Source organism: Salvelinus alpinus, chromosome 31, assembly GCF_045679555.1.
Source record: "Salvelinus alpinus chromosome 31, SLU_Salpinus.1, whole genome shotgun sequence".
Classification (NCBI taxonomy): Eukaryota; Metazoa; Chordata; class Actinopteri; order Salmoniformes; family Salmonidae; genus Salvelinus; species Salvelinus alpinus.
Genome location: NC_092116.1, coordinates 25803022 through 25830697, shown reverse-complemented (window position 1 = coordinate 25830697; position 27676 = coordinate 25803022). Strand labels below are relative to the sequence as shown.

Here is a 27676-nt window from a genome sequence, read left to right as displayed (position 1 = left end):
CACCAGAAGGGCTAGGCTATATAGATAAGCTAGGCTATATAGATAAGCTAGGCTATATAGATAAGCTAGGCTATATAGTAAAAAGTGACAAATAAAAGTAGGAAACTCACTGGAATTCCTGATGTTCCGGGGAATCCAGGCAGTCCGGGAGGGCCCTGTGGGAACAAGGTGAATCAATAGGAGAGGAGGCTGGTGAGGGGAGGACGGCTCATAATAATGAATGGAATGGTATCAAGGTCATGGAAATCAGGTGTTTGATGTGCTTGAGACCATCCCATTGATTCCGTTACAGCCATTACTATAAGCCCGTCCTCCCCATTTAAAGTGACACCAGCCACCACTGATCAATAAAATACTCAGAGAAATGGTACATCAGACACAGTGGTGTAGTGCAGCGCTCTCTTACTTCTTTGAGAATACACGGAGCTGGTAAAACTATTTCTGGAAAATATATTCTGAGAAATTCTAAATAACTATATTTAATTACACTAACATTCAATGAAAAACAATAGCATAAAAAATGATAATTTATAATATGTATAGTTGCCTAGAGGTAAATTATGATTTCTTCCCGGTCTCCTGTCTGACGGTGGGGAGAATGAGAAAGAACTATAAGGTAGGTGTATGCACTGCGAAGGCCTATCACAGGCTTGACCACTTTGGCCAATCAGAACATTAAAATAAAAACATCTAAATTCCCCGTGTGTCTGCCTTGACGTTCATAAAACTCCACGGACTCTTGGCTCAGAGACATATGTGACCACTACTTGGATATGGCGCCAAGGACACCCAAACCAGAGTGGTCACCGCAAAGCCCAAAGAGCCTCTCCGGATGTTGCTGTAGCCCTGCTTGAGATAGTTAGCCTACATTGGCTATTGGTTGAGACGCAGGGCTCGTTCTAACTTGGTTTGTCAGGGTGGGAAAATGGAAATGTGAATTCGGCCAAATTGGAGGTAATAATGCATTTTGGTTATTGTTTATTTAGATGTGTATGTCACGTTCGTCTTCCTCCTCTTCTGAGGAGGAGTAGTTGGAAGGATCGGAGGACCAATATGCAGCATGGTAAGTGTTCATCTTGAATTTATTTAGAAAAGAGAACACTGAACGAACTATACAAAAAATTACAAACCACGAACGTGAAGCTACCGAATAATAGTGCTGACACAAAACACTACACATAGACAATCACCCACAACCCACAATGACAAAACAGGCTACCTAAATATGGCTCCCAATCAGAGACAACGACTAACACCTGCCTCTGATTGAGAACCATATCAGGCCAAACACATAGAAATAGACAAACTAGACATACAACATAGAATGCCCACTCAGATCACACCCTGACCAAACAAAACATAGAAACATACAAAGCAAACTATGGTCAGGGCGTGACATTGTGAATACACTACACCAAAAGCTTGATTTTCTGACTGTTTTCTAAACGAATTCCTGCAATTTTTTTATGTTCACTATTTGGTCAATTGATTTGATAGCATGTTTAATCTATGCAAATACATTTTATGAATTGATAGTTCACCTCTGTTTTCTTTTATTCTGCAATAGGGAATATTGTAACCATGTGTTCAAGCTAATCAAATCAAAGTTTATTTATGATACATTGTGTAAGCTACACAATACAATGAAATGCCTACTTGCATTAAAGCTCTCCTCGCAAATAGTGCAATAATATGAAGCTATATGTATTTGTACTTACATTAGGCTATAGCCTACAAATAGTGCAATGATATGAAGCTATATGTATTTTGTATTTACATTAGGCTATAGCCTACAAATAGTGCAATGATATGAAGCTATATGTATTTTGTATTTACATTAGGCTATAGCCTACAAAATAGTGCAATGATATGAAGCTATATGTATTTTGTATTTACATTAGGCTATAGCCTACAAATAGTGCAATGATATGAAGCTATATGTATTTTGTATTTACATTAGGCTATAGCCTACAAATAGTGCAATAATATGAAGCTATATGTATTTGTATTTACATTAGGCTATAGCCTACAAATAGTGCAATAATATGAAGCTATATGTATTTGTATTTACATTAGGCTATAGCCTACAAATAGTGCAATGATATGAAGCTATATGTATTTGTATTTACATTAGGCTACAGCCTACAAATAGTGCAATGATATGAAGCTATATGTATTTGTATTTACATTAGGCTACAGCCTACAAATAATGTAATGATATGAAGATATATGTATTTGTATTTACATTAGGCTATAGCCTACAAATAGCTGTACCACGTAGTCGTAGGCCTATTAGGATTTAGGCCTACTGCAATTTATTGTTGTTTGTTCCTGAACTGGCCGAATGGCAGAGCTTTCCTTCTTCAGGTATCCTTCGTTGCAAGATCTTGTCGCTGTTCTTTCAGCACCACGAAGTGGCTCCAATCGCTTAAAATGACACCTCATCAAGACCTGATGCCTAATAGTCCTACTCATCACTTACTATTAGAATTACAAGTAGAAGATTAGCACTTCTCACAATGGTGCTTGTTCGGGAAATGTAGATCAAAGATGAATCAATGTCTTGCAAGATCCCATAACGATGAATTAGTATTTTGCATAACAGAACCCGAATATAATAACGTACAAAGATACTGTTACACCAAACACAACCTCTCATTTCTAATTATATTTTAGGATGTGGTTAACTGAAGCTTAATAGTCACATTTTTTCTTCTCATGCGGCCAAAACCCAACAGTGTGATCCACTAGGCAGGACATATGTTTTGACTGAAACATAATACATATAAAACATACATATAAAAGCTACTAGTTTGTTAACACCGTCTGCTCTGATTCACTGACGAAACAATACTTCAAGAAGACCTGAACGCATATTCCCATCAAACTGATTGAGATCAATCAAATGGTTGGCATGGAGATGCAGTTGGGACGTTTCACCCGTAAAACGTGAATAACTATCATTCACGATGGACAGTGATGATGGCCTATTTGGAGATGAGGTAACCTATGCCTAACCTGGTGTTTGAGGGTATTAAAAACATACCATTTTCTTTAGACAATAGGTGTGGGTAGACGTCACAACTGGAGGATGCACTATACACATATTAATGATATACGATTGAATTGGCCACATCTGTCCGTACAAACTTTGATTGAGGAGATTATGACGTGATTTAAAACATTTTTTTTTTTAAATAAAGCGCGCTCCCTCACCTAAAAATAATGCTCTACACCACTGATTGTACATTCACATCAGAAACCAATAAGGTTACTTCCCGTTTGTCTTGGAGTGAAACGAGGACATCTGGTGGGCTAAGGTGTGTACTACACTCTAGAGAGGGCCATTTGACTGTGTACTGAACTGGTATATGGAGTGAGACGTGAGACGTGTGTGGGCATGTCAGGTTACTCACTCGTATCCCTTTTGGACCTCCAGGCCCTGAAGTTCCGTCACTACCCTGAGAGAGAGAAGAAGATGGGAGGGGGGGGGGGGGGGGGGTTCGTTTTCAAGAGTCTAAATTCCCAGATATGGTCAGGTATGATGTTTCTCCTACAACAAGATCCAGGAAGGACCTCCTACCTTCTCTCCCCTGCCACCGATGGGCCCCTCAGGTCCGGGGTACCCCGGTACGCCCAGCTGACCCTGTAGTCCTGGTAAACCCCTTTCACCCTGTGGAACACGGAACACAGAACACAAAGTCATGACACTTCTTACAGTGCATATTGCACACGGACAAAACAGTCATTACAAATCAGATCAGGAAATGATGTGTTAGGGTTGTTTTGTACAGTGGGTTAGTGTGTGTGTATTTCCCTCTCACCTTGACTCCTTTCACTCCGCTGCAGTCACACCTTGATCCCGCTGCACATCCATGACACGCCTGTAGGATGGAAAGAAAGAGATGGAGAGGGAGTGAGGAGAAAGAGTGAGAGAGGGGGGGGGAGAGGATCGGGGGGTAGAAAGAGAAAGCGAGAGAGAGAGAGTGTGTTAGACAGATGCTCATGTGTTGGTCATTTCTCAGACAGCTTAGTGTAGCAGAGGTCTATAACAGGGGTGGGCAACTCCCTTGGTCATTTCTCAGACAGCTCAGTGTAGCAGAGGTCTATAACAGGGGTGGGCAACTCCCTTGGTCATTTCCCAGACAGCTCAGTGTAGCAGAGGTCTATAACAGGGGTGGGTAACTCCCTTGGTCATTTCCCAGACAGCTCAGTGTAGCAGAGGTCTATAACAGGGGTGGGTAACTCCCTTGGTCATTTCTCAGACAGCTCAGTGTAGCAGAGGTCTATAACAGGGGTGGGAAACTCCCTTGGTCATTTCTCAGACAGCTCAGTGTAGCAGAGGTCTATAACAGGGGTGGGTAACTCCCTTGGTCATTTCTCAGACAGCTCAGTGTAGCAGAGGTCTATAACAGGGGTGGGCAACTCCCTTGGTCATTTCCCAGACAGCTCAGTGTAGCAGAGGTCTATAACAGGGGTGGGCAACTCCCTTGGTCATTTCTCAGACAGCTCAGTGTAGCAGAGGTCTATAACAGGGGTGGGCAACTCCCTTGGTCATTTCCCAGACAGCTCAGTGTAGCAGAGGTCTATAACAGGGGTGGGTAACTCCCTTGGTCATTTCCCAGACAGCTCAGTGTAGCAGAGGTCTATAACAGGGGTGGGTAACTCCCTTGGTCATTTCTCAGACAGCTCAGTGTAGCAGAGGTCTATAACAGGGGTGGGAAACTCCCTTGGTCATTTCTCAGACAGCTCAGTGTAGCAGAGGTCTATAACAGGGGTGGGTAACTCCCTTGGTCATTTCTCAGACAGCTCAGTGTAGCAGAGGTCTATAACAGGGGTGGGCAACTCCAGTCCTCCAGGGCCTGATTGGTGTCACACTGTTTCTCCATCCCGAGCAAACACAGCTGATTAATCACATTGCATTCTAAACTGAAGATAAATAATTAGGTGATTATTGGAGTCAGGTGTGTTAGCTGGGGCAAAACTGACACCAATCTGGCCCTGGAAGACTGGAGTTGCCCACCCCTGGTCTAGAGGGTAGGAGACTGCAGTAAATAGTCTGAGCACAGGGTCTGAGGTGTAACACAGAAACAGTGATTATATATTTACACACACACACACACACACACACACACACACACACACACACACACACACACACACACACACACACACACACACACACACACACACACACACACACACACACACACACACACACACACACACACACACACACACACACACACACACACACACACTAACCACGTCCCCTACGTCAAAGAGCTGATAACTCAAGACCTGTGAAACATTAACATTACACAATACCACACTATAATATACAATACCTCTTTTAATGTGAACATTACACTATACTATAATAAACTACACAACACTACACTACACTATACAGTGCAATGGGAAAGTATTCAGACCCCTTGACTTTTTCCACATTTTGTTACGTTACAGCCTTATTCATCTATATACACACAATACCCCTTAATGACAAAGCAAAAACAGGTTTTTATACATTTTTGCAAATTTATAAAATAAACAGAAATATCAAATTGACATAAGTATTCAGACCTTTTACTCAGTACTTTGTTGAAGCACCTTTGGCAGCGATTACAGCCTTGAGTCTTCTTGGGTATGACACTACAAGATTGGCACACCTGTATTTGGGGAGTTTCTCCCATTCTTTTCTGCAGATCCTCTCAAGCTCTGTCAGGTTGGATGGGGAGCATCAATGCACAGCGATATTCAGGTCTCTCCAGAGATGTTCAATCGGGTTCAAGTTCGGGCTTTGGCTGGGCTTCTCAAGGACATTCAGGGACTTGTCCCGAAGCCACTCCTGCATTTTCTTGGCTGTGTGCTTAGTGTCGCTGTCCTGTTGGAAGGTGAACCTTCACCCCAGTCTGAGGTCCTGAGCTCTCTGGAGCAGGTTTTCATCAAGGATCTCTCTGTACTTTGCTCCGTTCATCTTTCCCTCGATCCTATCTATACTCCCAGTCCCTGCCGCTGAAAAACATCCCCACAGCATGATGCTGCCACCACCATGCTTCACCGTAGGGATGGTGCCAGGTTACCTCCAGACGTGACGCTTGGCATTCAGGCCAAAGAGTTCAATCTTGGTTTCATCAGACCAGAGAATCTTGTTTCTCATGGTCTGAGAATAGATTAGGTGCCTTTTGGAAAACTCAAAGCGGGCTGTTATCTGCCTTTTACTGAGGAGTGGCTTCTGTCTGGCAACTCTACCATAAAGACCTGATTAGTGGAGTGCTGCAGAGATGGTTGTCCTTCTGGAAGATTCTCCCATCTCCACAGAGGAACTCTGGAGCTCTGTCAGAGTGACCATCGGGGCACTCTCCCTTGATTGCTCAGTTTGGCGGGAGGCCAGCTCTAGGAAGAGTCTTGGTGGTTCCAAACTTCTTCCATTTAAGAATGATGGAGGCCACTGTGTTCTTAGGGACCTTCAATGCTGCAGACATTTTTTGGTACCCTTCCCCAGATCTGTGCCTCAACACAATCCTGTTTCGGAGCTCTACGGACAATTGCTTTGACCTCATGGCTTGGTTTTTGCTCTGAAATACACTTTCAACTGTGGGATCTTATATAGACAGGTGTGTGCCTTTCCAAATCATGTCCAATCAATTGAATTTACTACAGGTGGACTCCAATCAAGTTGTAGAAACATCTCAAGGATGATCAATCGAAACAGGATGCACCTGAGCTCAATTTCGTGTCTCATAGCAAAGGGTTTGAATACTTATGTATATAAGGTATTTCAGTTTTTTATTTATATACATTTGAAAAACCTTCTATACACCTGTTTTCGCGTTGTCATTATGGGGTATTGCGTGTAGCTTGATGAGAATTTTTTTATTTACTCAATTTTAGAATGAATAAGGCTGTAACGTAACAAAATGTGGAAAAAGGGAATACTTTCCGAATGCACTGTACAACACCACTGCTATTGTTAACACGACACAAAACTACAATACACTATACTATACCACACCATACTATACCGCACTATACTACACCATACCACATAATACCACACTATACGACACTATACGACACTATACTACACTATACTACACTATACAACAATACACTATACCACACTATACCACACCGTACTATACCACACTATACCACACCATACTATACTACACTATACTACACCATACAGCAATACACTATACCACACTATACCACACCGTACTATACCACACTATACCACACCATACTATACCACACTATACTACACTATACAACAATACACTATACCACACCATACTATACTACACTATACTACACTATACAACAATACACTATACCACACTATACCACACCGTACTATACCACACTATATCACACCATACTATACTATACTATACCACACTATACCACACTATACTACACGCCACTATACCACACCATACTATACTACACTATACTACACTCTACAACAATACACTATACTACACTATACCACACCATTCTATACGAGACTATACCACACCATACTATACCACACTATACTACACTATACAACAATACACTATACCACACTATACTATACGACACTATACCACACCATGCTATACTACACTATACCACACCATTCTATACGAGACTATACCACACCATACTATACCACACTATACTATACTACACTATACTACACTATACAACAATACACTATACTACACGATGCCACAATACACTATACCACACTATACCACACTATACTACACTATACTACACTATACAACAATACACTATACTACACTATGCCACAATACACTATGCCACACTATACCACACCACACTATACCACACCATACTATACTACACCATACTACACTATACAACAATACACTATACCACACCATGCTATACTACACTATACTACACTATACAACAATACACTATACCACACTATACCACACTATACTATACTACACTATACCACACCATACTATACTACACTATACTACACTATACAACAATACACTATACCACACTATACCACACCGTACTATACCACACTATATCACACCATACTATACTATACCACACCATACTATACGACACTATACCACACTATACTACACTATACCACACCATGCTATACTACACTATACTACACTATACAACAATACACTATACCACACTATACTATACTACACCACACCGTACTATACGACACTATACCACACTATACAACACTATACCACACCACACTATACCACATCATACCATACCATACTATACCACACTACACTACACCACACCATACTATACCACACTATACCACATCATACCATACCATACTACACTATACCATACTACACCACACCATACTATACCACACTATACCACATCATACCATACCATACTACACTATACCATACTACACCACACCATACTATACCACACTATACTACACCATACCACACGATACAACAATGCACTATACTACACAATACTATACTGCACCATACCACACCATACCATACTACACTATACTACACTTCAACCCTGCTATTGTTAACACGATACAACAATACACTATACTACACTATACTATACCACACCATAATATACTACAACATACTATACTACACTTCGGCCATGTTATTGTTAACACGACACTATACAACACTATACCACACCACACTACACTATACTATACCACACTACATCACACAATACTACACCACACAACACTATACTATACCACACTACACAATACTATACTACACTATACTACACTTCGGCCCTGCTATTGTTAACATGACACCATACTACACGATACAACACCACACTACACTATACTATACCACACTACATCACACAATACTACACCACACAATACTACACTATACAACGCTACACTATACCACACTATACTACACTATACCACCCAATACTACACTACACTATACCACGCTATACTATACTACACTATACCACACAATACTCTACTACACAATACCACAATATACAACACTACACCACACTACACTATACTACACTATACCACACCATACTACACTCCACTATACTACACTTCAACCCCGTTGTTGTTAACGCGCCACTATACCACACTATACCACACTACACAATACTACACCACACTACACTATACTATACCACACTACACAATACTACGCTATACCACACAATACTATACTACACCACACTATACCACACTATACCACAATACACTATACTAGGCTATCCCACACAATACTATACTACACCCCTGTTATTGTTAACACTTGTAGGGTTAACATTGATTTTGTGGGTCTTCTAAAGATCCCCACCATTGATTATGTTGTTATTGTTGTATGTCGGATGTTTGATCTTTGACTTCTGTCTACAGCTGTATTTTGATTAAAATTGTTATGATTTATAAGTGCACATTTTGAGTGTTCCTTATTTGTTAAGTAAATAACGGAGCCCAGAATTGTGGAACCAACACACTACACTACACTATAGTACACCCATGTTATTGTTAACACTGTTCTACACTACACTACCCTACACTATACTAAACTATACAACAATACACTACACAACACCCCAGTTATTGTTAACACTACACAACACTACACACCACTACACTATACTACACTACACTACCCTACACTATACTAAACTATACAACAATACACTACACAACACTCCTGTTATTGTTAACACTACACAACACTACACCATACTACACTACACAACACTACACTATACTACACACCACTACACCATACTACACTACACACCACTACACTATACTACACTACACCATACAGACTACTCCACACTATACCACAATATACTACACTACACACCACTACACCACATGCCACCACACTACACTACAATACACTATACTATACTATGCTACACCACTCCACACTATACCACACTATACACCACTACTCCACACAACACTACACTGCACTATACTACACCATACTATACCACACTACACTATGCTGTACTACACTACATCACACTACATTACATCATACTACACCATGGTACACAGCACTACACTATACCCCAGTATACTATACCGCACCACAACGCACTATACTACACTGCACTATACTATACAACACTACAACACACTATACTACACTACAATATACTACATTATACTACACTATACTACACTATACTACACTATACTACACTATACCACACTACATTATACTACACAACACAACACTATACTACACTACACTACACATCACAACACAACACATCACCACCCAACCCAACACGTCACAAACCATCACAACACATCACATCACCACCCAACCCAACACGTCACAAACCATCACAACACATCACAACCCAACACGTCACAACACAACACAACACATCACAACACAACACAACACGTCACAAACCATCACAACACATCACATCACCACCCAACCCAACACAACACGTCACAACCCAACACGTCACAACCCAACACATCACAACAAATCACAACACAACACGTCACAAACCATCACAACACATCACATCACCACCCAACCCAACACAACACGTCACAACCCAACACGTCACATCACAACACATCACATCACAACACATCACAACACGTCACAACCCAACACGTCACAACACGTCACAACACGTCACAACACGTCACAACCCAACACATCACAACCCAACACATCACAACCCAACACAACACGTCACAACACAACACAACACGTCAAAAACCATCACAACACATCACAACCCAACACAACACATCACAACACAACACAACACGTCACAAACCATCACAACACATCACATCACCACCCAACCCAACACAACACGTCACAACCCAACACGTCACAACCCAACACGTCACAACCCAACACATCACAACACATCACAACACAACACGTCACAACCCAACACATCACAACACAACACAACACGTCACAACCCAACACGTCACAACACGTCACAACACGTCACAACCCAACACATCACAACCCAACACATCACAACCCAACACAACACAACCCAACACGTCACAACCCAACACATCACAACACAACACATCACAACCCAACACGTCACAACCCAACACATCACAACCCAACACGTCACAACCCAACACGTCACAACCCAACACATCACAACACAACACAACACAACCCAACCCAACACATCACAACCCAACACATCACAACCCAACACGTCACAACCCAACACAACACAACACAACATGTCACAACACGTCACAACCCAACACATCACAACACGTCACAACACGTCACAACACGTCACAACCCAACACATCACAACCCAACACATCACAACCCAACACGTCACAACCCAACACAACACATCACAACACAACACAACATGTCACAACACGTCACAACCCAACACGTCACAACCCAACACGTCACAACCCAACACGTCACAACCCAACACATCACAACCCAACACATCACAACACATCACAACCCAACACATCACAACACATCACCACCCAACACATCACAACACAACACAACCCAACCCAACACGTCACAACCCAACACATCACAACACATCACAACCCAACACATCACAACACAACACAACCCAACCCAACACAACACAACACAACCCAACACAACCCAACACATCACAACACAACACAACCCAACACATCACAACCCAACACAACACAACCCAACACGTCACAAACCATCACAACACAACACAACCCAACACAACACATCACAACCCAACACATCACAACACAACACAACACAACCCAACCCAACACAACACAACCCAACACGTCACAAACCATCACAACACAACACAACACAACCCAACCCAACCCAACACAACACAACCCAACACATCACAACCCAACACGTCACAACCCAACACATCACAACACAACACAACCCAACACATCACAACACAACACAACACGTCACAACCCAACACAACCCAACACATCACAACACGTCACAACATGTCACAACACGTCACAACATGTCACAACACATCACAACATCACAACCCAACACAACACAACACAACCCAACACAACACAACACAACACGTCACAACCCAACCCAACACATCACTACCCATCACATCACGTCACAACACAACAGCAGAGGGACAAACAAAGAGTGATAAAGTTGGAACATTTTCAAACACAACTGTGTGGTTGATACATCCATTTGGTTACATTTCTCCAGACCCATCCTTTAGCTGTTTACCAAAACACAGGAAAAAACTAATTTTGACTGGACTGAGCAATGACTCTCTCTCTCTCTACCCCCACCCCTCTCTCTTTCTCTCTTCCCATCCCTGCCTCCCTCCCTGTGTGTATGTGTGATGTACAGTACCAGTCATAAGTTTGGACACACCTACTCATTCCAGGGATTTTCCTTATTTGTACTATTTTCTACATTGTAGAATAATAGTGAAGACATCTTAACTGTGAATTAACACATATGGAATCATGTAGTAACCAAAAAAGTGTTAAACAAATCAAAATACATTTTCGATTCTACCAAGTAGCCAACCTTTCTTTGCCTTCATGACAGCTTTGCACACTCTTGGCATTCTCTCAACGAGCTTCACCTAGAATGCTTTTCCAACCGTCTTGAAGGAGTTCCTACATATGCTGAGCACTTGTTGGCTGCTTTTCCTTCAATCCTTCACAAAGAAAATAGTACACATTTTTTTTAAACCTTGAATGAGTAGGTGTGTCCAAATTTTTGACTGGTACTGTATGTGTGTGTGTGTGTGTGTGTGTGTGTTTGTTTGTATGTCTTCTCTACCCCCCCTCCACCCCCAACCTCTACCCTCCCGCTACCCCCCCACAACCACCCTCTCTCTACCCCCCTCTCTACCCCCCTCTATCTCTCTCTTCCCCTCTCTATGCCTCCTCTACCCCCCCACCCTCACCCTCTCTCTGGCCCCCTCCAACCCACTCTACTTCCTCCTACCCCCCACAACACCACCGGGCCATGTAATCCAGTCAGGGTGTTGCGTAAGGAGAGGGGGGTGAGGAGGGGGGAGACGAGGGGGAGAGGGGCTGAAGGCATGCACACTGAGGATTAGCGAGCTAGGCGAGACTGGAATTCCCACACTCATCAAAGACTGATGATGATTACACACCTTTACCTAGCTCAGCTCCGCCCTGCCTTGAGACACACACACACACACACACACACACACACACACACACACACACACACACACACACACACACACACACACACACACACACACACACACACACACACACACACACACACACACACACACACACACACACACACACACACACACACACACACACACACACACACACACACACACACACAGAGAGAGACACATAAACGCATACACACACACACAGACACACACGCGCATGTCCATACGTCTGCAGAATGACACCTTTAACCACAGACTCATAGAGATAGGATCCTTGACCTACCGACCCCAACCTTAACCACAAGTAAAGACCACAGTTCCTTCCTCCATACCTCATCCTCTTCTCCCACAGCAGCATCACATCCCAATGACTCATTGCCTCTGATCACAATACTCCCAGAAAGCCACAATACTCCCAGAAAGCCACAATACTCCCAGAAAGCCACCATACGCCCAGAAAACAGACAACCTAGACTGACAGCGCTGACAAAGCAGCCACCACTGTATGTATCACTGATCTTTTCAATCTATTTCTGTCAGAGCAGTATGAACGGCTGTGCCAAGGACAGCATCTGACCAATATCACAGTGTGTGTGTGTGTGTGTGTGTGTGTGTGTGTGTGTGTGTGTGTGTGTGTGTGTGTGTGTGTGTGTGTGTGTGTGTGTGTGTGTGTGTGTGTGTGTGTGTGTGTGTGTGTGTGTGTTGTGGGTATAATATACACTGAGTGGACAAAACATTAGGAACACCTGCTCTGTCCATGACATAAACTGACCAGGTGAATCCAGATGAAATCTATGATCCCTTATTGATGTCACAGTGTAGATGAAGGGGAGGAGACAGGTTAAAGAAGGATTTTTAAGCCTTGAGACAATTGAGACATGGATTGTGTATGTGTACTAATCAGAGGGTGAATGGGCAAGACAAAAGATTTAAGTGCCTTTGAACGGGGTATGGTAGTAGGTGCCTTTGAACGGGGTATGGTAGTAGGTGCCTTTGAACGGGGTCTGGTAGTAGGTGCCTTTGAACGGGGTCTGGTAGTAGGTGCCTTTGAACGGGGTATGGTAGTAGGTGCCTTTGAACGGGGTATGGTAGTAGGTGCCTTTGAACGGGGTATGGTAGTAGGTGCCTTTGAACGGGGTATGGTAGTAGGTGCCTTTGAACGGGGTATGGTGGTAGGTGCCTTTGAACGGGGTCTGGTAGTAGGAGCCTTTGAACAGGGTATGGTAGTAGGTGCCTTTGAACGGGGTATGGTAGTAGGTGCCTTTGAACGGGGTATGGTAGTAGGTGCCTTTGAACGGGGTATGGTAGTAGGTGCCTTTGAACGGGGTATGGTAGTAGGTGCCTTTGAACGGGGTATGGTGGTAGGTGCCTTTGAACGGGGTCTGGTAGTAGGAGCCTTTGAACAGGGTATGGTAGTAGGTGCCTTTGAACGGGGTATGGTAGTAGGTGCCTTTGAACGGGGTATGGTAGTAGGTGCCTTTGAACGGGGTATGGTAGTAGGTGCCTTTGAACGGGGTATGGTAGTAGGTGCCTTTGAACGGGGTCTGGTAGTAGGTGCCTTTGAACGGTGTATGGTAGTAGGTGCCTTTGAACGGGGTATGGTAGTAGGTGCCTTTGAACGGGGTATGGTAGTAGGTGCCTTTGAACGGGGTCTGGTAGTAGGTGCCTTTGAACGGGGTATGGTAGTAGGTGCCTTTGAACGGGGTATGGTAGTAGGTGCCTTTGAACGGGGTATGGTAGTAGGAGCCTTTGAACGGGGTATGGTAGTAGGTGCCTTTGAACGGGGTATGGTAGTAGGTGCCTTTGAACAGGGTCTGGTAGTAGGTGCCTTTGAACGGGGTATGGAAGTAGGTGCCTTTGAACGGGGTATGGTAGTAGGTGCCTTTGAACAGGGTCTGGTAGTAGGTGCCTTTGAACAGGGTCTGGTAGTAGGTGCTTTTGAACGGGGTATGGTAGTAGGTGCTTTTGAACGGGGTATGGTAGTAGGTGCCTTTGAACGGGGTATGGTAGTAGGTGCCTTTGAACGGGGTATGGTAGTAGGTGTCAGTCGCACCGGTTTGTGTTCAAGAACTGCAACGCTGCTGGGTTTTTCACGCTCAACAGTTTCCCGTGTGTATCAAGAATGGTCCACCACCCAAAGGACACCCAACTGTGGGAAGCATTGGAGTCAAGATGGGCCAGAGTCCCCATCGAACGCTTTCGACACCTTGTAGAGTCCATGCCCCAACGAATTTGGGCTGTCTGAGGGCAAAAAGGGGCGTGCAACTCAACGTTTGGTATACTCAGTGTAACTAACTTTGACACGGCTTGACGTTTAAAGCTTCAAGGTTCTACCAAGAGAAGGAAGTCCAAAAATAACATTTTCTTTAGAAAATCCTCTACACATGTTCTGTCTGTGTCCTAAATGGCACCCTAATCCCTATATAGTGCACTACTAATCCCTATATAGTGCACTAAGGAGTGTTTAGGGAATAGGGTGCCATGTGGGATGAAGACTAGGTCTGAAGCATTAGAAAATTGGGATCATAAATACAACACAAGGAAACATACCATTCCCATCTCTACGTAACCTCTGTATCTCTCCTTTGCCTAGGGGTGCAAAATTACCCAACTTTCCCAAAATTCCTAGGTTTTCCCAAAATCCCATTTGGAAGATTCCCGGAATCAGGAGGAAAAAGCAGAAAATCCATGAGTCCTCCAAACAGGATTTCTGGAATATCTGAGAATTTTGCAACCCTTTACAACTCTATCTGTATCTGTCCTCTCTGTCTAAACACATTTCAGTCTGTAATCTGTACACAGTCAAACCACAGACCTGACTTTGTTTTCTCTGTCCACTGTGATATGAAAGGCTGTGACCTTAGAGAGGATACAGTGTTCTGGGTTGGAATGTTTACAGTGTTACAGCTGGGTTCTAGTCTAAACACACTCTGGGAAAAGGTAAACATGTACTGAACATTTCTGGTGTGTGTGTGTGTGTGTGTGTCTCTATCTCTACGTCTGTGGTTTACAGATAAGGAAGACAAGAGTAATTTCTCTCAAAGAAAACAAGGAGAGGATCAATTTCCCTTTCCTCAAGGTGATTGGAAGATAGAATACAGTAATTACATTAACTTCTTAACGGCTCTTTACAGCAGTGTCCTATAGTCTCTTTACAGCAGTGTTCTATAGTCTCTTTACAGCAGTGTTCTATAGTCTCTTTACAGCAGTGTTCTATAGTCTCTTTACAGCAGTGTTCTATAGTCTCTTTACAGCAGTGTTCTATAGTCTCTTTACAGCAGTGTTCTATTGTCTCTTTACAGCAGTGTTCTATAGGCTCTTTACAGCAGTGTTCTATAGGCTCTTTACAGCAGTGTTCTATAGTCTCTTTACAGCAGTGTTCTATAGTCTCTTTACAGCAGTGTTCTATAGTCTCTTTACAGCAGTGTTCTATAGTCTCTTTACAGCAGTGTTCTATAGTCTCTTTACAGCAGTGTTCTATAGTCTCTTTACAGCAGTGTTCTATAGTCTCTTTACAGCAGTGTTCTATCGTCTCTTTACAGCAGTGTTCTATAGTCTCTTTACAGCAGTGTTCTATAGTCTCTTTACAGCAGTGTTCTATAGTCTCTTTACAGCAGTGTTCTATAGGCTCTTTACAGCAGTGTTCTATAGTCTCTTTACAGCAGTGTTCTATAGTCTCTTTACAGCAGTGTTCTATAGTCTCTTTACAGCAGTGTTCTATAGTCTCTTTACAGCAGTGTTCTATAGTCTCTTTACAGCAGTGTTCTATAGTCTCTTTACAGCAGTGTTCTATAGGCTCTTTACAGCTGTGTTCTATAGTCTCTTTACAGCAGTGTTCTATAGTCTCTTTACAGCAGTGTTCTATAGTCTCTTTACAGCAGTGTTCTATAGTCTCTTTACAGCAGTGTTCTATAGTCTCTTTACAGCAGTGTTCTATAGTCTCTTTACAGCAGTGTTCTATAGTCTCTTTACAGCAGTGTTCTATAGGCTCTTTACAGCTGTGTTCTATAGTCTCTTTACAGCAGTGTTCTATCGTCTCTTTACAGCAGTGTTCTATAGTCTCTTTACAGCAGTGTTCTATAGTCTCTTTACAGCAGTGTTCTATAGTCTCTTTACAGCAGTGTTCTATAGTCTCTTTACAGCAGTGTTCTATAGGCTCTTTACAGCAGTGTTCTATAGGCTCTTTACAGCAGTGTTCTATAGGCTCTTTACAGCAGTGTTCTATAGTCTCTTTACAGCAGTGTTCTATAGTCTCTTTACAGCAGTGTTCTATAGTCTCTTTACAGCAGTGTTCTATAGTCTCTTTACAGCAGTGTTCTATAGGCTCTTTACAGCAGTGTTCTATGGTCTCTTTACAGCAGTGTTCTATAGGCTCTTTACAGCAGTGTTCTATAGTCTCTTTACAGCAGTGTTCTATAGTCTCTTTACAGCAGTGTTCTATAGTCTCTTTACAGCAGTGTTCTATAGTCTCTTTACAGCAGTGTTCTATAGTCTCTTTACAGCAGTGTTCTATAGTCTCTTTACAGCAGTGTTCTATAGTCTCTTTACAGCAGTGTTCTATAGTCTCTTTACAGCAGTGTTCTATAGGCTCTTTACAGCAGTGTTCTATAGTCTCTTTACAGCAGTGTTCTATAGTCTCTTTACAGCAGTGTTCTATAGTCTCTTTACAGCAGTGTTCTATAGTCTCTTTACAGCAGTGTTCTATAGTCTCTTTACAGCAGTGTTCTATAGTCTCTTTACAGCAGTGTTCTATAGTCTCTTTACAGCAGTGTTCTATTGTCTCTTTACAGCAGTGTTCTATCGTCTCTTTACAGCAGTGTTCTATAGTCTCTTTACAGCAGTGTTCTATAGGCTCTTTACAGCAGTGTTCTATAGGCTCTTTACAGCAGTGTTTTATAGTCTCTTTACAGCAGTGTTCTATAGTCTCTTTACAGCAGTGTTCTATAGTCTCTTTACAGCAGTGTTCTATAGTCTCTTTACAGCAGTGTTCTATTGTCTCTTTACAGCAGTGTTCTATAGTCTCTTTACAGCAGTGTTCTATAGTCTCTTTACAGCAGTGTTCTATAGGCTCTTTACAGCAGTGTTCTATAGTCTCTTTACATCAGTGTTCTATAGTCTCTTTACAGCAGTGTTCTATAGTCTCTTTACAGCAGTGTTCTATAGTCTCTTTACAGCAGTGTTCTATAGTCTCTTTACAGCAGTGTTCTATAGGCTCTTTACAGCAGTGTTCTATAGTCTCTTTACAGCAGTGTTCTATAGTCTCTTTACAGCAGTGTTCTATAGGCTCTTTACAGCATTGTTCTATAGGCTCTTTACAGCAGTGTTCTATAGTCTCTTTACAGCAGTGTTCTATAGTCTCTTTACAGCAGTGTTCTATAAGCTCTTTACAGCAGTGTTCTATAGGCTCTTTACAGCAGTGTTCTATAGTCTCTTTACAGCAGTGTTCTATAGTCTCTTTACAGCAGTGTTCTATAAGCTCTTTACAGCAGTGTTCTATAGTCTCTTTACAGCAGTGTTCTATAGTCTCTTTACAGCAGTGTTCTATAGTCTCTTTACAGCAGTGTTCTATAAGCTCTTTACAGCAGTGTTCTATAGGCTCTTTACAGCAGTGTTCTATAGTCTCTTTACAGCAGTGTTCTATAGACTCTTTACAGCAGTGTTCTATAGTCTCTTTACAGCAGTGTTCTATAGGCTCTTTACAGCAGTGTTCTATAGTCTCTTTACAGCAGTGTTCTATAGTCTCTTTACAGCAGTGTTCTATAGTCTCTTTCTCTGTGCTCACTTCACTTTACATCCTTCACTTTACCTCCTTCACTTTACATCCTTCAATCGACCTCCTTCACTCTACCCTTCAATTGACCTCCTTCACTTTACCTCCTTCAATTACCTCCTTCACTTTACATCCTTCAATTACCTCCTTCACTTTACATCCTTCAATTACCTCCTTCACTTTACATCCTTCAATTACCTCCTTCACTTTACATCCTTCAATCCACCTCCTTCAATTGACCTTCACTTTACATCCTTCAATTTACACCCTTCACTTTACATCCTTCAAATACCTCCTTCAATTACCTCCGTCACTTTACCTCCTTCAATTACCTCCTTCACTTTACATCCTTCACTTTACATCCTTCAATTTACATCCTTCAATTTACATCTTTCAATTTACATCCTTCAATTTACCTCTTTCACTTTACATCCTTCAATTTACATCCTTCAATTTACATCCTTCACTTTACATCCTTCAATTTACCTCCTTCACTTTACATCCTTCACTTTACATCCTTCACTTTACATCCTTCAATTTACCTCCATCAATTTACATCCTTCACTTTACATCCTTCAATTTACATCTTTCAATTTACAGCCTTCAATTTACCTCCTTCACTTTACATCCTTCAATTTACCTCCTTCAATTTACATCCTTCACTTACATCCTTCAATTTACCTCCTTCACTTTACATCCTTCAATTTACCTCCTTCAATTTACATCCTTCACTTTACATCCTTCACTTTCCATCCTTCAATTTACCTCCATCAATTTACATCCTTCACTTTACATCCTTCACTTTACATCCTTCAATTTACATCTTTCAATTTACAGCCTTCAATTTACCTCCTTCACTTTACATCCTTCAATTTACCTCCTTCAATTTACATCCTTCACTTACATCCTTCAATTTACCTCCTTCACTTTACATCCTTCAATTTACCTCCTTCAACTTACATCCTTCACTTTACATCCTTCACTTTACATCCTTCACTTTACATCCTTCACTTTACATCCTTCTCCATTGAACCTCTTGAGAATGCTTTGGTCAAGTACCTCTAACGTTTAACAAGGTGACTATGTAGCCCATTAGTGTGTGTGTGTTTGTGTGTGTGTGTCTAGCGTGTGTGTGTGTGTGTCCAGTGTGTGCATGTGTGTGTGTCTAGCGTGTGTGTGTGTTCAGTGTGTGTGTGTGTGTGTGTGTGTGTGTGGTACTGTCTCATATTAAGTGGGCCAGCTGGTATACTGAATCCCTGGGCTCAGAGCATCTGTTAACGCCCCCACCTCATCCAGGGCACGCATGTGGAAACAGGTGGTTGTCAGAGAGAGTTTTGAAACATTGTTCTAGAATTCACACTGCTGAAACTCATCCCTCCAGGCTTAGACAAGCGTGTTGTAGAATATAATTCTGTGTGCGTGTTCAATTCTGTACAATATATTTCTGTGTGCGTGTTCAATTCTGTAGAATATAATTCTGTGTGCGTGTTCAATTCTGTACAATATATTTCTGAGAGTTACAATTCCATAAGAAGAGTTCTAGAATTTTCCAAACCAAAATATTCCATTCTGAGTTTAGTGACTAGACAAGTGGATTCTGGAACATTCAGAGGTAGAATTCCTCAAGTAGGCAGAGAGAGCTTTGGTAAAGGCGTATTGTAGAATTCCTGTCTCAGCCGGGAGCCCATCCCAATACAGGTTACAACATGCCTCCACCTCTGCCTTTGTATTGCAGAGTTTTATCACAGCTCTGCACCGTGTTGCCCCAGGTGACCAGCAATTACAAGAGGGTGCATTCACAGTGGTTGGTTGTCGGCTGCCAGCAGAATCTAGGAGATATGTCCTAAATGGCACCCTTATCCCTTTATGGTGCTTTTGACTAGAGTCCTACTGTTAGTGCAGTATATAATGAATACAGAACCATTTTGGATATACCTCTAGTATGTGTTATACCTATATAGTTAGCTAGAAGACACTGTTCCATGGCTTCATATACTAAATATAACACTGATATACTAGGATCCCTTCTCTGTCATTCTGGTAGTTTGTAAATACTCGTGAATGAAGAAAACGAGGATGATGCATTTCGAGAGGTTGCCACAGTTACGGTTAGAAAGACAGTGTTAACTATGGAGACTAGCCTTCATCCTCCCCACCATAATCATCATCATCATCACCGTCATCACCATCTCTGATCTCTGTAGGAAAAACGTCTCTAACACTAAGAGAAACCAAGCCAAAAACAACACCTACATTGTCATGTTCTGCTTATTTACTATCGTTCACTCCAAACAGGACATTTAGAAATACCACGCATCAGGTTATTTACACCTAAACCCAAACATATAACTATGAGGTAAATAAAATGTTACAGCATCAAACATGGAACGTGCAAAATGTGCACGAGTGATATACTGGGGTTCATGTGAGCCTGGTCTCTCTCTCTGTCGCTCTCTCTAAACACTGGGGTTAATGTGAGCCTGGTCTCTCTCTCACTCTCTCTCTCTCTCTCTCTCTCTATACACTGGGGATGATGTGAGCCTGGTCCCTCTCTCTCTCTCTCTCTCTCTAAATTCTGTAGTTGATGTGAGCCTGGTCTCTCTCTCTCAATTCAATTTAAATTCAATTCAAGGGGCTTCATGGCATGGGAAACATATGTTTACATTATCAAAGCTAGTGAAATAGATAATAATCAAAAGGGAAATAAACAAGGATTAACAGTAAACATTACTCTCAAAAGTTTAAAAAGAATAATGTCATATTATGTCATATTATGTCTAGATACTGTGTTGAAATGTTGTGCAAATGGAAAATAAATCAACATAAATATAGGTTGTATTTACAATGGTGTTTGTTCTTCACTGGTTGCCTTTTTCTTGTGGCAACAGGTCCCAAATCTTGCTGCTGTGATGGCGCACTGGTATTTCTCTCTCTCTCTCTAAATACTGTAGTTGATGTGAGCCTGGTCTCTCTCTCTAAATACTGGGGTTTATGTGACCCTGGTCTCTCTCTCTAAATACTGGGGTTTATGTGACCCTGGTCTCTCTCTCTAAATACGGGGGTTTATGTGACCCTGGTCTCTCTCTCTCTAAATACTGGGGTTTATGTGACCCTGGTCTCTCTCTCTCTAAATACTGGGGTTTATGTGACCCTGGTCTCTCTCTCTCTAAATACTGGGGTTTATGTGACCCTGGTCTCTCTCTCTCTAAATACTGGGGTTGATGTGAGCCTGGTCTCTCTCTCTAAATGCTCTGGTTGATGTGAGCCTGGTCTCTCTCTCTAAATACTGGGGTTGATGTGAGCCTGGTCTCTCTCTCTAAACACTGGGGTTGATGTGAGCCTGGTCTCTCTCTCTAAATACTGTGGTTGATTTGAGCCTGGTCTCTCTCTCTAAACTCTCTCTAAATACTGGGGTTGATGTGAGCCTGGTCTCTCTCTCTAAATACTGGGGTTGGTGTGAGCCTGGTCTCTCTCTCTAAATACTAGGGTTGATGTGAGCCTGGTCTCTCTCCCTCTAAATACTGTGGTTGATGTGAGCCTGGTCTCTCTCTCTAAATACTGGGGTTGATGTGAGCCTGGTCTCTCTCTCTAAATACTGGGGTCAATGTGAGCCTGGTCTCTCTCTCTCTAAATACTGGGGTTGATGTGAGCCTGGTCTCTCTATCTCTCTCTAAATACTGTGGTTGATGTGAGCCTGGTCTCTCTCTAAATACTGGAGTTGATGTGAGCCTGGTCTCTCTCTCTCTCTAAATACTGTGGTTACTGTGAGCCTGGTCTCTCTCTCTCTAAATACAGGGGTTTATGTGACCCTGGTCTCTCTCTCTAAATACTGTGGTTGATGTGAGCCTGGTCTCTCTCTCTCTAAATACTGGGGTTGATGTGAGCCTGGTCTCTCTCTCTAAATGCTCTGGTTGATGTGAGCCTGGTCTCTCTCTCTAAATGCTCTGGTTGATGTGACCCTGGTCTCTCTCTCTCTAAATACTGGGGTTGATGTGAGCCTGGTCTCTCTCTCTCTAAATACTGTGGTTGATGTGAGCCTGGTCTCTCTCCCTCTAAATGCTGTGGTTGATGTGAGCCTGGTCTCTCTCTCTAAATACTGTGGTTGATGTGAGCCTGGTCTCTTCCTCTAAATACTGTGGTTGATGTGAGCCTGGTCTCTCTCTCTAAATACTGTGGTTGATGTGAGCCTGGTCTCTTCCTCTAAATACTGTGGTTGATGTGAGCCTGGTCTCTCTCTCTAAATACTGGGGTTGCTGTGAGCCTGGTCTCTCTCTCTAAATACTGGGGTTGATGTGAACCTGGTCTCTTCCTCTAAATACTGGGGTTGATGTGAGCCTGGTCTCTCTCTCTCTAAATACTGGGGTTGATGTGAGCCTGGTCTCTCTCTCTCTCTAAATACTGTGGTTGATGTGAGCCTGGTCTCTTCCTCTAAATACTGGGGTTGCTGTGAGCCTGGTCTCTCTCCCTCTAAATACTGTGGTTGATGTGAGCCTGGTCTCTTCCTCTAAATACTGGGGTTGATGTGAGCCTGGTCTCTCTCTCTCTAAATACTGTGGTTGATGTGAGCCTGGTCTCTTCCTCTAAATACTGGGGTTGATGGGAGCCTGGTCTCTCTCCCTCTAAATACTGTGGTTGATGTGAGCCTGGTCTCTCTCTCTAAATACTGTGGTTGATGTGAGCCTGGTCTCTCTCTCTAAATACTGTGGTTGATGTGAGCCTGGTCTCTCTCTCTAAATACTAGGGTTGATGTGAGCCTGGTCTCTCTCCCTCTAAATACTGTGGTTGATGTGAGCCTGGTCTCTCTCTAAATACTGGGGTTGATGTGAGCCTGGTCTCTCTCTCTCTAAATACTGGGGTTGATGTGAGCCTGGTCTCTCTCTCTCTAAATACTGGGGTCAATGTGAGCCTGGTCTCTCTCTCGCTCTCTAAATGCTCTGGTTGATGTGAGCCTGGTCTCTCTCTCTCTAAATACTCTGGTTGATGTGACCCTGGTCTCTCTCTCTAAATACTGTGGTTGATGTGAGCCTGGTCTCTCTCTCTCTAAATACTGGGGTTGCTGTGAGCCTGGTCTCTCTCTCTCTAAATACTGTGGTTGATGTGAGCCTGGTCTCTTTCTCTAAATACTGGGGTTGATGTGAGCCTGGTCTCTTCCTCTAAATACTGGGGTTGATGTGAGCCTGGTCTCTCTATCTCTAAATACTGGGGTTGATGTAAGCCTGGTCTCTCTCTCTCTAAATACTGGGGTTGCTGTGAGCCTGGTCTCTCTCTCTCTCTAAATACTGTGGTTGATGTGAGCCTGGTCTCTCTCTCTAAATACTGGGGTTGATGTGAGCCTGGTCTCTTCCTCTAAATACTGGGGTTGATGTGAGCCTGGTTTCTCTCTCTCTAAATACTGGGGTTGATGTGAGCCTGGTCTCTCTCTCTCTAAATACTGTGGTTGATGTGAGCCTGGTCTCTCTCTCTAAATACTGTGGTTGATGTGAGCCTGGTCTCTCTAAATACTGGGGTCAATGTGAGCATGGTCCCTCTAAATAATGGGGTCAATGTGAGCCTGGTCTCTCTCTCTCTAAATACTGGGGTTGATGTGAGCCTGGTCTCTCTCTCTATATATATATATACTGGGGTTGATGTGAGCCTGGTCTCTCTCTCTCTCTAAATGCTGGGGTTCATGTGAGCCTGGTCTCTCTCTCTCTCTAAAGAATGGGATTGATGTGAGCCTGGTCTCTCTCTCTCTAAATACTGTGGTCAATGTGAGCCTGTTCTATCTCTCTAAATACTGGGGTTGATGTGAGCCTGGTCGCTCTCTCTCTAAATACTGTGGTTGATGTGAGCCTTGTCTCTCTCTCTAAATGCTGTGGTTGATCTGAGCCTGGTCTTTCTCTCTAAATACTGGGGTCAATGTGAGCCTGGTCTCTCTCTCTCTAAATACTGGGGTTGATGTGAGCCTGGTCTCCCTCTCTCTAAATGCTGGGGTCAATGTGAGCCTGGTCTCTCTCTTTTCTAAATACTCTGGTTGATGTGAGCCTGGTCTCTCTCTCTCTAAATACTGGGGTTGATGTGAGCCTGGTCTCTCTCTCTAAATACTGGGGTTGATGTGAGCCTCGTCTCTCTCTCTCTAAATACTGGGGTTGATGTGAGCCTGGTCTCTCTCTCTAAATACTGGGGTCAATGTGAGCCTGGTCTCTCTCTCTAAATAATGGGGTCAATGTGAGCCTGGTCTCTCGCTCTCTAAATACTGGGGTCAATGTGAGCCTGGTCTCTCTCTCTCTAAATACTCTGGTTGATGTGAGCCTGGTCTCTCTCTCTAAATACTGGGGTTGATGTGAGCCTGGTCTCTCTCTCTCTAAATACTGTGGTTGATGTGAGCCTGGTCTCTCTCTCTAAATACTGGTGTTGCTGTGAGCCTGGTCTCTCTCTAAATACTGTGGTTGATGTGAGCCTGGTCTCTCGCTCTCTAAATGCTCTGGTTGATGTGAGCCTGGTCTCTCTCTCTCTAAATACTGGGGTTGATGTGAGCCTGGTCTCTTCCTCTAAATACTGGGGTTGATGTGAGCCTGGTCTCTCTCTCTCTAAATACTGTGGTTGATGTGAGCCTGGTCTCTTCCTCTAAATACTGGGGTTGATGTGAGCCTGGTCTCTCTCCCTCTAAATACTGTGGTTGATGTGAGCCTGGTCTCTCTCTCTAAATACTGTGGTTGATGTGAGCCTGGTCTCTCTCTCTAAATACTGTGGTTGATGTGAGCCTGGTCTCTCTCTCTAAATACTAGGGTTGATGTGAGCCTGGTCTCTCTCCCTCTAAATACTGTGGTTGATGTGAGCCTGGTCTCTCTCTAAATACTGGGGTTGATGTGAGCCTGGTCTCTCTCTCTCTAAATACTGGGGTTGATGTGAGCCTGGTCTCTCTCTCTCTAAATACTGGGGTCAATGTGAGCCTGGTCTCTCTCTCGCTCTCTAAATGCTCTGGTTGATGTGAGCCTGGTCTCTCTCTCTCTAAATACTCTGGTTGATGTGACCCTGGTCTCTCTCTCTAAATACTGTGGTTGATGTGAGCCTGGTCTCTCTCTCTCTAAATACTGGGGTTGCTGTGAGCCTGGTCTCTCTCTCTCTAAATACTGTGGTTGATGTGAGCCTGGTCTCTTTCTCTAAATACTGGGGTTGATGTGAGCCTGGTCTCTTCCTCTAAATACTGGGGTTGATGTGAGCCTGGTCTCTCTATCTCTAAATACTGGGGTTGATGTAAGCCTGGTCTCTCTCTCTCTAAATACTGGGGTTGCTGTGAGCCTGGTCTCTCTCTCTCTCTAAATACTGTGGTTGATGTGAGCCTGGTCTCTCTCTCTAAATACTGGGGTTGATGTGAGCCTGGTCTCTTCCTCTAAATACTGGGGTTGATGTGAGCCTGGTTTCTCTCTCTCTAAATACTGGGGTTGATGTGAGCCTGGTCTCTCTCTCTCTAAATACTGTGGTTGATGTGAGCCTGGTCTCTCTCTCTAAATACTGTGGTTGATGTGAGCCTGGTCTCTCTAAATACTGGGGTCAATGTGAGCATGGTCCCTCTAAATAATGGGGTCAATGTGAGCCTGGTCTCTCTCTCTCTAAATACTGGGGTTGATGTGAGCCTGGTCTCTCTCTCTCTATATATATATACTGGGGTTGATGTGAGCCTGGTCTCTCTCTCTCTCTAAATGCTGGGGTTCATGTGAGCCTGGTCTCTCTCTCTCTCTAAAGAATGGGATTGATGTGAGCCTGGTCTCTCTCTCTCTAAATACTGTGGTCAATGTGAGCCTGTTCTATCTCTCTAAATACTGGGGTTGATGTGAGCCTGGTCGCTCTCTCTCTAAATACTGTGGTTGATGTGAGCCTTGTCTCTCTCTCTAAATGCTGTGGTTGATCTGAGCCTGGTCTTTCTCTCTAAATACTGGGGTCAATGTGAGCCTGGTCTCTCTCTCTCTAAATACTGGGGTTGATGTGAGCCTGGTCTCCCTCTCTCTAAATGCTGGGGTCAATGTGAGCCTGGTCTCTCTCTTTTCTAAATACTCTGGTTGATGTGAGCCTGGTCTCTCTCTCTCTAAATACTGGGGTTGATGTGAGCCTGGTCTCTCTCTCTAAATACTGGGGTTGATGTGAGCCTCGTCTCTCTCTCTCTAAATACTGGGGTTGATGTGAGCCTGGTCTCTCTCTCTAAATACTGGGGTCAATGTGAGCCTGGTCTCTCTCTCTAAATAATGGGGTCAATGTGAGCCTGGTCTCTCGCTCTCTAAATACTGGGGTCAATGTGAGCCTGGTCTCTCTCTCTCTAAATACTCTGGTTGATGTGAGCCTGGTCTCTCTCTCTAAATACTGGGGTTGATGTGAGCCTGGTCTCTCTCTCTCTAAATACTGTGGTTGATGTGAGCCTGGTCTCTCTCTCTAAATACTGGTGTTGCTGTGAGCCTGGTCTCTCTCTAAATACTGTGGTTGATGTGAGCCTGGTCTCTCGCTCTCTAAATGCTCTGGTTGATGTGAGCCTGGTCTCTCTCTCTCTAAATACTGGGGTTGATGTGAGCCTGGTCTCTCTCTCTAAATGCTCTGGTTGATGTGACCCTGGTCTCTCTCTCTAAATCCTGTGGTTGGTGTGAGCCTGGTCTCTCTCTCTAAATACTGGGGTTGATGTGAGCCTGGTCTCTCTTTCTAAATACTCGGGTTGATGTGAGCCTGGTCTCTCTC

The 27676-nt window shown here is 43.2% G+C and overlaps 1 protein-coding gene across 1 annotated transcript in view; it reads right to left on the bottom strand.

Annotated features, from left to right (window-relative positions):
- The window catches only part of LOC139561143 (collagen alpha-5(IV) chain-like), a 112543-nt gene that overhangs the window by 55882 nt on the left and 28985 nt on the right, over positions 1 to 27676 (bottom strand). The window contains exons 2-5 of the mRNA XM_071378037.1: positions 3825 to 3884; positions 3584 to 3673; positions 3417 to 3461; positions 111 to 155 (exon numbers count right to left, since the gene is read on the bottom strand). Of these exons, the coding sequence (XP_071234138.1) occupies positions 111 to 155; positions 3417 to 3461; positions 3584 to 3673; positions 3825 to 3884 (240 nt within the window). The remainder of the gene's footprint in view (positions 1 to 110; positions 156 to 3416; positions 3462 to 3583; positions 3674 to 3824; positions 3885 to 27676) is intronic.